Source organism: Clytia hemisphaerica, unplaced genomic scaffold (genome assembly GCF_902728285.1).
Source record: "Clytia hemisphaerica strain Z4C2 unplaced genomic scaffold, Clytia hemisphaerica genome assembly, whole genome shotgun sequence".
In the NCBI taxonomy this organism is placed as follows: Eukaryota; Metazoa; Cnidaria; class Hydrozoa; order Leptothecata; family Clytiidae; genus Clytia; species Clytia hemisphaerica.
Window position 1 is genome coordinate 474,841 of NW_027103319.1, and position 13,304 is coordinate 488,144.

Consider the following 13,304-nt stretch of genomic DNA (forward strand, 5'->3'; position numbering starts at 1 on the left):
AAAGAATTTTCTTCGGAAGTATTCAAAACTTTAAAGGTAAATTGTGTCGGTGGAAAAGGATCCAAAATAAAATAAAACATGATCATAGAATCTAAAAAAATCTTCGATTAACAATCAAAACAATACAAAACAAAAATTACAAGAAATAATACTAGAAAAATATTAAATACAACAGATATCGAAGAGATGATCAGCAAAAATTGAATTTAATTAAAATTTATCTCATTAGAAACTATCCATAAGTTCCTTAGAAGTTGCATATCAACTCCTAAGAAAATGGGAACATCAATTTCGTCCAAAAATTACAAATAATTTCTTGATTTAATTAACAACAGAGCCATGACATACATATTGGCTGGCTGGTACACATGAATTTTGTGCAGGGTTGAATCTCAACAAAGCAGGACAATTTTTAGGATAAGTGGTACCATCTTCGCATTCATAATAACCATAGCAATTGTATCGGTTGACGTACAATCCGTCTTTTTTGTTCTCACAGAAGTTTGGTTCTAGAAGAAAGACGTTTAGAATTGAAATTAAATGTTTTCGGATATAAAAAAAAGACAAAAACGGATCGAAGTAGATCGAACTTTTATCGAACTTTAAATATTTTCCCAAACTGTAAGCTCGGCAAAGAGAATGGGTTTAACTTTTGAGATCCTTGACATATAGAGAGTCTTAGTTGGGAGTTGAGTCAATATTGGTTGTTTACTCTTGTGTACAGGTACGTTTATTAATACCCTACTTTCTGATGATAAATATCTATCTTTGAAAATTGAGGTTCTATCCTACTCGTCAAATGAAAGCAAAATACTCCATTTTTAACCCCCTAGTCTCAACGGAAAGATCCTTCAACTTTCGTTTGGTAAGAACTTGAGTAAAATAATATATCTTACCTAAACAAGAGTAAGAGTATGACCATTGGCATTTCATGCTTTGAGGATGGAAATTACGATGTTTCGGGCAAGTCTTCAGTTTTGGTGTGTGAGTGCTTCCATCGCAAACGAAATAGGTGTTACAACTGAAAACCGTCTTAAATGCACCAACTCGTCCGTTGCATGAGAACTCGTTCACATCACGTTTGGCTGAAATTTAGAAAAAATAGCTGAGTCACATTTTGGATTTAATTCATGGCAACCTTTTTTGGCATCCGAGGTCTCTTGCATACAAGTTGTATTATATTTCTAGTTTTGTAGTAGCCAAAATCAAGTGTGGTACCTCACCGTGTAGAGTGTTTGTAGATAAAGGGTGAAGGTTAGGATTTCAGCCCAAAAAATCAAATGAGAATGAAATTAGCCTTTTTAGTCATTAACCCAGAAAATTTATTAAGAGCCATGTGGCTCTTAATAAATTTGCACTGATGCCCAAACTTTCACACTACCAACAAACATTGGTCTGAGCATGTGGTGATATGAAAAAATAATCGGATGAAAATAGTACACGCTTTTTTATAAGAATAGTGTACTTTGGATGAGAGTCAAGTATTCTTAAGAAGGTGTCAAAATTGAGGGTGAAATATTTTTAACGTATTCTTACTTTTTTAAACTTGACCTTTTTACAAACATGAAAAATGATCAATTTGAGAATTTTTGACTTTTCAGTGAACATTTGGGTTAAAATTACATTTCTTCCTCAAAGCTTCAATTTATCTCTAACAAAGGAAGCAGTTTTTTCTGTTAACCAAATACAAAATGACTGTATTTTTAATCAAATTCTGTGAAATTCAACCTAGATGGTATTCTTAGGGTATTCTTACGATTTGGCCAATTTTCACCCTGATATTCTAATGGGCTCTTCCAGAAAATATCCGTACATGGGGGGTGGAGGATATATTGTCCAGGGGGTAGCGAAAAATCATCTAAATTTGCCTTGTCCGGGGGGTAAATTTGCTCTGTCCGGGGGTAATTTTGGTTGTCCGGGGGTCAACTGATGCTTGTCCGGGGGGTCAACTGATGCTTGTCCGGGGGGTAAATCACTGAAAATTGTTATATCCTCCACCCCCCATGTACAATTTTTTTCTGGAAAAGCCCAATAGAAGATATTCTTATAAAAAACCGTATATTTCCAAAAGGAAAAAAGACACACCTTGAATATTACATTGCACATTTCGTGGGAAATCACACAAATCATCTTTACTGTTGTAATAAAGTCCAGCAGGGCACGCCATACGAGTACCACGCCCAGATTTATCACATGCAATGTATGTGTCACAGCGTGTTGGGTCGCCATGGTTACCATAACCATTTGCTTTGCAGAAAGATGGGGCAATAGTCGTGGTGGTCGGCGGAGGAGTGGTTGTTGTGGTGGTTGTTGTAGTGGTTGGCGGATTCGTGAGTGGAGCTAAGAAGTAAGAAAAGAGTAAAAATAGAAAATTCTTCAATAAGAGTCTCCAACATCGTTGAGACAAAATGAAAGAGACGCTAGTTTTTTCGGAGAAATTCGAATCCAGCCTTTGAAGTATCGCTATATCCGATATAAAGGGACTAAAAGTAGTAGTTTTTTATCATCATTAATGTAAGTGGAAAAATCCAGGGAAAGGAGTGGCGCCCTCCCCTACCGTCGGATAAAAGGAAGCCTTTGGGTCGCCCTCGACTGCGGTCGCAAACTTACTTACTTTTGTTCGACCGCAGTCGAAGACTTTCCTGACTCACTTTTCTTATACAAAAGGTTACACTCCTAAGTTTTAAAACTTGTTCATTGAGAGTCTTTAATACAGAGAATATTCTGAATATTTTAAATTAGAGAATGATTTGACTTAGGCTGAATAGGGATTCAACCTGAGTGCAATTCACAATTTCATGTATTTGACAAGACATTTCATTAGGAGAGTCCATATCCTAAGTATTTATAACACCCCATTCTCACAGGTACCCGGTAGGATTTTTTCAGTCAGTGGGGATAAAAATAACGAACTGAATCTCGATGAGGATTGATATTCCCATATTTTTTTTGGCTGGGGATTTCAATGCTCTTGTTTTGTGGTCGGAAAATTCAGTGGGGATGGGAAAAATAGCGTAAAGTTTTGCAGTGAGGATTGGTTTATTTGATTATTTTCAGTGGGAACAAAAATTGGAGGAAAATTTTCCACCGAGAACGATATTTTGGACAATTTTTCCAGTGGGAAGGGGTCCTAGCGGCTCTGTGAGAAGGGGGTGTTCTATATAAGATATATGTGGATATTAAAACAGGACTGTACACTCACCATTGCATTTCACGTTATGTGGATTATCACAAGCATCTTGTCGTGCGTCATACCAAAGACCTTTGGGACATTTCATGACGTATTTCAATGTGTTACTACATGAGATGTATTGATCACATCGCTTTGGGTCCACATAATTGCCATCTTTCTTGTTATGACAGAAATTGACTGATTTACCTAGAAGGAAAATGAAGAAATCATCATTAGCCAATCGGAATTATTTTGAACTGAGAATTTATAATAACCTCTCCAGAACCTACTCACAGCCGAAATATAGTTTTGGATCTTTCAGAATTGCGATTTAGGAGGGGCTAAGTGACTTCCAATATTGGGCTTTTCCAGAAATGGTCCATGCCCCCCTGTTGAGGATATCGGATATCCAGGGGGTTAGTTATTTTTGTTCAAAAGTGGATATTCAGGGGGTTAAATATCTACAAAGGAGTGGATATCCAGGGGGTAAAGTGTCTTTTCAAGTAAAAAATACGATATCCAGGGGTAAGCATCTTTATAAGAGAGAATATCCAGGGGGTTGAGCATATTTTTAAGAGTGGATATCCAGGGGGTCTTTACTAATAAAGTAGGATATCCAGGGGGTGCGATACTTCGAAAAATCAATATCCTCAACAGTGGGGGTAAAATCTTTTTCTGGAAAAGCCCATTTTTGAGCTTTTATGTTCTGATATCCTAAGGGTCCTATGTTAAGACTACTCAACTTCCCAACCTTACTTTAAAGCACTTAAAAATCACTTGCGGTTCCTTAAAATTCTGAGGAATTCCCCTTTAGTGCCAAATATTACGGTGGGGATTGTTATGATACAAAAAGACAACAAAAAAATTGTCCTTCCCACTGCTGAAAAGAAAAGCGTTGTGAGCGACATTCATAGATTTCTAATTAAATCTCTAGCAATTACCCAGATAGCATTGGACGGACTGTAAGGTTTTTTAATAAGTAAGTACGATAAGTATGACTTTGGTGATCGATTTGGTTATTTCTTAACCTACTTAGATCTTATCAATACCCTTTGAACAATAGAAAGTTAAAATATAGACGACTCACCATTTTGGCAAGGATAATTTTCTGGTCGTACGCAAACTTTCAATTTGGGATGGAAGTTCAAGCCGTTAGGGCATTTCTTGATAACAGGAACCATGTTAGCATCACAAGATACATATTCTGTACACGAGCCTGGATATGCTGCTCCACCAACTTTCGCGCATTTCACATTAGATTGTTGGGCAGAAAAGAAGATACTCTTCTTGGCATTTTCTACAAGGAAAAATAGAAGCAAGCAAATGATTAAACATTTGATCAAATTATTCAATCTTGGTAGCATTATATATCGGATCCTCCAAAGGCTGCACCTCGATTCTAAAAATTTCTACCTAGAAAGAAGACATTCTATTGACAGCTTTTTATACCGAACATTCGAAAGCAATGTAATGACTTCAATTCATGATTGTATAAAAAGAGAAACGTTAAAGTCAAAAGCAAGAAAAATGTATAGAGAGTGAACCGGGATATGGGTGGAGGATGGGGTCGAGGCCCTGTTCCAACCTGTGCAATCAACCATTTCTGGTTTTTGACAAGACTTTGTGACTTTGTCAAACAACATTCCAACAGGACAGTCCATATCATAACCAGCTTTGTTAACACAAATCACATAACGATCACACTTCCCTGCTGGATCAGGATAGAGTCCATCAGATTTATCCATGCAAAATGGAGGCGGGGTAGTAGTTGTGGATGTCGTTGTCGTTGGAGGTAGGGTAGTGGTGGTCGTTGTTGTTGGAGGTAGGGTAGTGGTGGTCGTTGTTGCTGGAGGTAGGGTAGTGGTGGAAGTTGACGTTGGAGGTAAGGTAGTGGTGGAAGTTGTTGTTGGAGGAAGGGTAGTGGTGGTCGTGGTCGTTGTCGTTGGAGGTAAGGTAGTGGTGGTCGTTGTCGTTGGAGGTAGGGTAGTGGTGGTCGTTGTCGTTAGAGGCAAGGTAGTGGTGGACGTTGTCGTTGGAGGTAGGGTAGTGGTTGACGTTGTCGTTGGTGGTGGGGTAGTGGTGGTCGTTGTCGTTGGAGGTAGGGTAGTGGTGGTCGTTGACGTTGGAGGCAAGGTAGTGGTGGTCATTGTCGTTGGAGGCAAGGTAGTGGTAGTCGTTGTCGTTGGTGGTGGGGTAGTGGTGGTCGTTGTTGCTGGAGGTAAGGTAGTGGTGGTCGTTGTCGTTGTCGTTGGAGGTAGAGTAGTGGTGGTTGTTGTTGTTGGAGGTAAGGTAGTGGTGGTCATTGTCGTTGGAGGCAAGGTAGTGGTAGTCGTTGTCGTTGGTGGTGGGGTAGTGGTGGTCGTTGTTGCTGGAGGTAAGGTAGTGGTGGTCGTTGTCGTTGTCGTTGGAGGTAGAGTAGTGGTGGTTGTTGTTGTTGGAGTTAAGGTAGTGGTGGTCGTTGTCATTGGAGGTAAGGTAGTGGTGGTCGTTGTCGTTGGAGGTAAGGTAGTGGTGGTCGTTGTCGTTGGAGGTAGGGTAGTGGTGGTCGTTGTCGTTGGAGGTAGGGTAGTGGTGGCCGTTGTCGTTGGAGGTAGGGTAGTAGTTGACGTTGTCGTTGGAGGTAGGGTAGTGGTGGTCGTTGTCGTTTGAGGTAAGGTAGTGGAGGTCGTTGGAGGGAGGGTAGTAGTGGTGGACGTAGACGTGGTCGATGTCGTTGGAGGGAGAGTGGTCTCGGGGGATTCTTCAAAGAAAAAGGAAAAGCAAATTCATCTTTATATGCAAGTACTATATAATTTGCTTTGACATGCAGCATGCGCTACAAACGTGTATTGGTCTCGTATGATTTTGTATGTTTTGAGTGTACATGCATAATTTTGATGAGTTTTGCTTTACCTTGTTCTTTGACTGGAATGGGAATGAGATGGTGGGAATGGAGTGTGGTGCGTATAAGAAAATTTCGATCCAAGGTAAGCTCTTTCTTTCAAACTATTAAACAAAGTTGAACATTTAAAACCGATATTGATTTTAAATCTTCACTTCACTTCGACTAATTCTCATGTTTTTGAGAAACAAAAAATGGCCTTACTTGCACAGTTGACGTTTTCAGGCCAATCACATTGATCTAATGTTTTGTTGTAATGAAGTCCAGGCGGACAATTCTGGATATACGCATGACGTTGAGCAACACATTGGATGAATTTCGTACAACTTGTAGGATGTTCGTAATTTCCGTCGTTACGCCCTTGACAGAAATCTGCTAAAGGGTTTTGGCCAGTTGGCGGTGGGGCGTTTGTTGTGGCGGGCGGCGATGGGGTTGTTGTAGTTGTAGGTGCAGCCACAGTGGTTTGTTGTGGTGCTTGAGATGATGGAACATCTAGAAAAATTTCAAAAGAGGGGGAGAATGATTTTTTAAAGAAAATACTTTAATTGATTCGTTCCAGTTCGCTTTAATTTTGGTGATACTCTGCCTTTAATTCACTAAATACAATTTTTCATTTGCCATAGTTCTGAGAATACAAGATCGAAAAAATTTATTTACGTGGACAGTTAACATTTCTAGGCCAGTCACATTGATCTATTTTGTCATTGTAGTATAGTCCGGCAGGGCAGTTGCGAATATAGACTATTCTTTGAGCGACACAAGAAATAAATTTGGTGCATGAACTTGGATGGACGTAGTTTCCATCATTCTTTCCTCGACAGAAATTGACGAGTGGATTTCGGGCCGTCGTGGGTTGAGGAGCTGCGGTAGTTGTGGTAGTTGGAGTTGTAGTTGTTGTTGGGGTGGTCGTTGTCGTAGTTGTTGTTGGGGTGGTCGTTGTTGTAGTTGTGGTGGTCGTAGTTGTAGTTGTGGTTGGAGTGGTTGTTGTAGTAGTTGGAGCCTGAGTGGTCGTTGTTGTTGTGGTTGGAACTGTTGTGCTTGGCGGGGGTTTAGTAGTAGAAGCTACATAATAAATATAAAAGAATGTCGTTGATTTCACTAACTAATTTTATACAATTATGAGTTATTTCTATAGCTCCCTCAGCGTATTGTAACCAATCAAAAGGTTTGAAAACAGGACAACTCAATTCCTACGAGTTAGATCAAAAATGACGATTTCTTACTCAAACTGGGCATTACAGGAGGGCTTCCCCCTCCTATATAGCCCATGTCTAGTATACTCGTCATTGGTACTTAAAGGGTTAACGTTCACAACAGGTCATAACGTTAAATTTTGGCCTCGCTTCCTCCAAAAGATTACCGAGACGAGATTTTAAAATAAAATGCTCAGTGAGGAAAAGTTTGTGATAAAATTGCTTTGAAATGGGGCAAGTGTTATCGTGTCATAATATGACTGGTCCCAAAAAGACCGTCTCAAGATTGGTCCGATTTCAAGGTACTCTTAATCGGTAGGGAAATCACATTTACGAAAACGGTTCTATTCTAGTTGGTTGAGTCGCAGGAGGCTTTTAAGGTCCATTTTCGCAACTATAGACGCTTTTAATTAGCGCCTCTCCAGCACCTTGAACTGACTACGCAATTCCCCTCACATGGCATGGGTTGACCCGGGCGAAGGTTCATTCACTTGCCAAGTGAACCGCTGCGAGTGGGAATCGAACTTCAGTCGCCTGTGCAGCAACCAAGGTCAATGACCACTATACCACAGCGCCGGTTATTGTTGTAGAAGTTAATAAATATCTTACGTGGGCAGTTCACATTTCTTGGCCAATCACATTGATCTGTTTTCTCGTTATAATAAAGACCAGCCGGGCAATTACGAATGTAAACGACTCTTTGAGCAACACAAGAGATGTATTTGCCACAATCTCCAGGGTGTACGTAATTGCCATCATTTTTACCAGTACAGAAACCAGCAAATGGGTTTGAATTTGTTGGTTTAGGTGTGGCCAGAGTTGTTGATGGAGAAGGTGGTTGAGTTGTAGGTGGTTGAGTTGGAACTGAAAAAAAACGTTTTGGACTCAAAGTACAGAGCACCATATTGAAATAAAATATTAAAATAACGATTTCATATCAAGATATTGAAAATCTTTTGTATAAGTTGGTTTCCAGGTATATTTTTCAACTGGAGTTAGATAACAAATTTTAGAAAGAATATGCTACCATGTTGACCTAGTTGACCAATAAAATAGCTTTATTTCACTTCGGAACGACATTGAAATGTAACCTTTAAACATGGTTCAAATATAATACACTAGTTTGAAACAACATCTTACAAATCCTCATTCAGTGGAGAGTATAATGATATATTATTATGGAAGTTAGGGAACCGGATAAGCTGCAACCCCTCAAGTTGAAAAAGGACCTTTTTTTTTCTCTTTCATAAAATTATGAACGAGACTTAAAGGTTTTGCTTTAAAAAAAGAGTTATATCGTTTGCTAACTCGTCAGTTTTAATTTACAAGATATTGAATTGACACGGATGTGGAGCAAGATTTGTCAGAAAGAGAAAAAGAAGAACATTTTTTTGCTTATATCAGCATAATATAACAATAGCAAGACACTGTCCTGATATGAAACATGTGTCTGATATGAAACATGTGTCTGACACTGCAACCCTGCAGATGCGAGCTACTGAGCCATGGCGTATACCATGACACTCGAAATACACGGGAGAACGGATGTCCTCGCAGGTGTAGAACCTCTTAAGTGTCTCAGCACACGCACAATGTCTGGACAAAAAAAGAAAAACAAAATCATATAAAATTACCAGTTGGACAATTAACGTTAGCAGGGTAATCACAGTAGTCTTGAGCAGCGTTGTAATAAAGTCCATTGGGACATGGCATGGTGTTTGTTAGTCCACCAGAACATGCAAAATATTTGGTACACAAGCTTGTGTGAGCGTAATTCCCATCCTTCTTGCCTTTACAAAAGTTTGGACCTGAAACGAATCAAAAGAAAGAATTGTGATGATTGCAGTGCAGTTATTAGTGTAGTAAATAAGTAATAATGTTTTTATCCACAATCTTTAGAGTTTTTAAGACATGGAATATTGGATTTCTAAACCTTTATAAGAAAATTAAAACAAGTTTCCCCAAATTTGTGGTAGCTTTCAGACGGGAATCTTATACACGTTGCACATCCCCTTTATCAAAACATATCAGAGGGGATGCATGCAGCCTATTTTGTATATATAGATAGAGTAGATATTTAACGTTAGAGTCAATATTTTTCGTGGATAGCCCAGTAATCTGGGACTTGTAGACAGTTTCTTGATTGTTTTCACCGGGTCCAACCGGCTCTGTTTTCTATCAACGTAACATTGGAAGGAGTAGGGATTCGAAACTCCTGGTTTTAAACATTGTCGCCTTTGACAAGGGGATATTATATATTGATCTTACCTTTGCAATTATAAACACTCTCCCAAACACAAACTCTGTAATCAGGATCGAAATTTGTCTTATCTGGACATGTTTTGACCACGCCCAAACCATTACCAACACACTGTACAAATTTAGAACAAACAGAAGCATGGGGAACTGGACCGAGTTTATTGTTTGAGCATTCAGCTTGTACAGTTGGTGGTGTTCGGGTGGTTTGTGGGCGTTGGTTTGTTGCATAAGCATTGAAGCCAGAAGGTGCTATGAAAAAGAAATCAACATTTCGTTAAAACAAAAATGATCAGACTGGAGAGACTTCAGCCTCCCTACTTTTAAACAAATGAGATATTTTTCTCAAATTCCTATGCATATTTTATCTCATTTTGAGCTTTCAGCCTCTCCACCTCCACGGTTCTTCCGCCGGGCCTGAATGATTCTTTTGACTGTGGTCGTGACATAATTGGGTTTTTGAGAGACTAATAGGGAGGCTGGAGGTCAAAACTTCACTAGAGCTTCGAAAGTATCTTTATATGCAGAATATCCTGTACCCTTAAGTAAGTATTTCAGTTTCTCTAAAGCATGTAAAAACCTATACATACATAACCATCAGGGAAACCAGATTTGACACTTTTGCATTTCAATCAGGAATTTTTCTCAGCCCTATATTACTGGTCATAGTATTTAGGTTAAATTCTTTATAATTTTGTAATAAAAGAAAATCTAACCTTTGCATGGTGGCTTTGCTTTGATATCTTGTGGTCTTTCACAAGTTTTGTTGAGAGGGGCATACCATAATCCAGTGGAGCAGTTCATGATGTATGCTATGTGATTTGCACAATGGTAATATCGTGCGCAATTCGGTGGGTAAGTATACATGCCATCTTTCTTGTCCTTACAAAAGTCATCTGGAAGAAAAGTTTAAATAGCATTATTTTTGTTTCATGGCATTAGTTTTCTTTTTTTCGTAAAATGAATTTTGGAGTCTTCATAACTCGAACACGCACGGAAAACACAAATTTGAACACAAAGGACATTTTGATCATCTGGTATAAGGCTTATAGGGCAACTGTTAAACGAACGAACGAGAAAACTTGTTCGAGATAAGGAGACATTATCTGGATGAAAGTTCAAAAAGCGTTATTTTTGTTTTATGACATGATTTGTTTTAGTGAAACAAATTTTGGACCCTTTAAAGCGATAGTATAAAATTTTCTGGATTTGTATTAAGCCAGTTATTTCGCGAAGTTTTTGTTGAAAGAATTGCCATCTAAAATTCAAAATTCTCCAAGAACGGAGGACAAAGCAATGTATATGACACCCCTGTCTCACAGCCCCGGTGAAACTTTTTTCCTCAGTGGGGATAGAAATTCCTATTGAAATCCCAATGGGGATAGAAATTATTTTGTTCCAAGATTAAAAAATTCAGTGGGATGGTTTTGGAGTTCAATTTTTAAACATTGAATTTTCTAGTGGGGGATGAAATCAAAGTCAATTTCCTGGTGGGGCTAAAATTCCAGGGTTTTCCACTCAACTGGGGACGAGATCTTGGCCAAACTTTCCAGTGGGGCTGGGGTCCCTGCGGGTCTGTAACACAGGGGTGTTGTATGGTAAAAAGTACTTAAAATTTGTGTTAAAATTAAAATTGAAATACAATACAATAAATAATGACTTACCTGCTAAAACACATGAAATTGCTAAAATAAAAAAAGAAATAAATATTAATATCAAAAGTAGTATTAAAAATGTAATAAAGAAAATAGAAAAAGAATTCCAATAAAATTATCCATATTAAGCAAGGATTCAAGCAAAATTCATAAGATGTAGTTTTCATAATCAAAGTTTTTAAAGCAACAATATAAGAAACGAGAGAAAAAATGATATAAAAACTCACCAATTCCTGCCAGCAGGAAAGTAAATAAATAAGATTTCATGGCGTCGTAAAAAATTTCTATAAAAAAAATCTGTCAAACCATGTATATGTGTGACCCACTACTAAGGTTTTTGGTTTTTGAGATACCTCGTCAACGAGCAGCTTTTTATAATCATTTGATACATTCTTTTGTTGTCTTTCAGCGCTGGCATTACGTAATGTTTATATTGTTATCGGCTGACAAGTGTTTGTTTGTTTTCATACCACGCATTCATTTATAAGACCATCTACGGAGGAGATCGTTTGCTGGGCATAAAGGTGACAAAATGTTTAAAAATACGCTCCACCTTAGTGTCTCTTTGAAGTGAAATTTGATATGGTTGTAAGGTATTGATTTACTTCACATTATTTTTTGCGTCAAGTTTACACGTATTGACTAATCCTATACTTTCTGGGAAGTTTATCTTATTCTTTATTCTTCAAACACAGGATTTAACACGTCGGGCCACCTAAAAAATTCAGCGAATTGGTGTAACATTTTTGCTGAGCCTTGTGATATTTTTGCAGTTATTTTACCACAAAGTGGGGAAGGGAAATCCTCTTATATCATGTAAGGACCTGAACACACAACAAATCTTACTGAGTGAATTGTCAGTGTCCACTTTTAATTGAAAAACTTATATCAACCTATGCGGACCTGTTAGAAGGTTTAGGACCCCTCGGATCTAATTGATGAAAAATTTAGCAGTTCTATGAAAAGTCATGAATTGAAGGTAGGACGAATCAAATGTAGAATAAAGTTCTTGTTAGACCGGCATTTTCAGTCGCGAAAGAAGGAGAATAGACCTTACACATTGAATATAATGAAATTTTTATTGAATTTTGCTGAATTTTGAGACGAAAATACCTTTCAGCGCCGTAGTCACCGGGATGACAACAAAGAGCACTTTTTCCGCCCCCTTGAACTTGGATTTTTCAAATTAACCCCTTGGAACAAACCATGATTGGCCCGCATGGTGTCAATAAGCCTCAACCCCCCCCACCAAATACTAAAATGCTTCTTACAGCACCATGTAAGAACTTTTGAACACTGATTTTAACAAGTTAAGTTAATCTTTTATGTCTTTCGAACCAATTACATAACGAGAAAACAATATGGTACGAAAACAGTCTCAAGTCCTGCATAAGACCTAGTAAGGGTCACAAGAATTTTTATACTGACTTATATTTATGACGCAGCCTTTAGAAAGACGAGACCCCGAGAAAAGGTCACGTGTTTGATTACTAGATTTGAATGCTTTATCAAAATACAATTGAGCGTGGTAACCGCACTAGCGGAAATTCAGTAATCCTTTGCACAACTCCTAGGCCCAATTATAAAATCAATAAGTAAGCTTATATTTTAGCCAAAAACTCGTCCCCAAACCCAAAAAATGAAAAGTTTGAAAAAAAATATATTTAAAAACACACGCAGGAATCCAGCCAAGGATCAAATGTGAAAATTTCACTAAAATCGTTTTTCAATCAACCCTCATTTTTGAAGTCTCCAACCTATGCCCCCGAAATCTTTAGGGACAAAGACCCGCTTGTTTAGGTTTGTGAATAAAAGCTTTACTAAGCGACCGATATTTTTGGGTGTCTCTATAAAAAAATCCACGAGTTCATTTTTCAGTTCAGTCTTAGTCTTTCTAGATCTTTCTTTACATGAAAACAACATGCTTTCTCGATAAGTTTCAAGTTTGACAGATTTTATGACGAATACAAAACATATTTGGGGAGACACAATAGAAAGACTTCTTCCTATGTTCTGAGAATCATGCACTCTAAAATGCGCCCACTTTCTCATGTGATAATCACAACCTTACTTTTTATGACTTTGACCCTTAAAATAAGATAAGACTTTTGGTGTATTTTCAAAGGAGTTTCCAAAGTTTTTAGTCC

General features: G+C 38.1%; 1 protein-coding gene across 1 annotated transcript; it reads right to left on the reverse strand.

Moving 5' to 3' along the window:
* Window positions 1–85: 85 nt before the first annotated feature.
* LOC136814514 (mucin-2-like) lies at window positions 86–11,537 on the reverse strand. The gene is made up of 14 exons (XM_067071073.1): window positions 11,385–11,537; window positions 11,167–11,187; window positions 10,219–10,398; window positions 9,515–9,754; window positions 8,881–9,054; window positions 7,856–8,110; window positions 6,711–7,115; window positions 6,258–6,545; window positions 4,758–5,912; window positions 4,260–4,469; window positions 3,203–3,379; window positions 2,086–2,340; window positions 897–1,085; window positions 86–509 (listed from the first exon to the last, which is right to left on the reverse strand). The coding sequence occupies exons 1-14, from the start codon at window positions 11,422–11,424 to the stop codon at window positions 322–324; spliced, it is 3,777 nt and encodes a 1,258-aa protein (XP_066927174.1). The 5' UTR covers window positions 11,425–11,537; the 3' UTR covers window positions 86–321.
* Window positions 11,538–13,304: the final 1,767 nt, after the last annotated feature.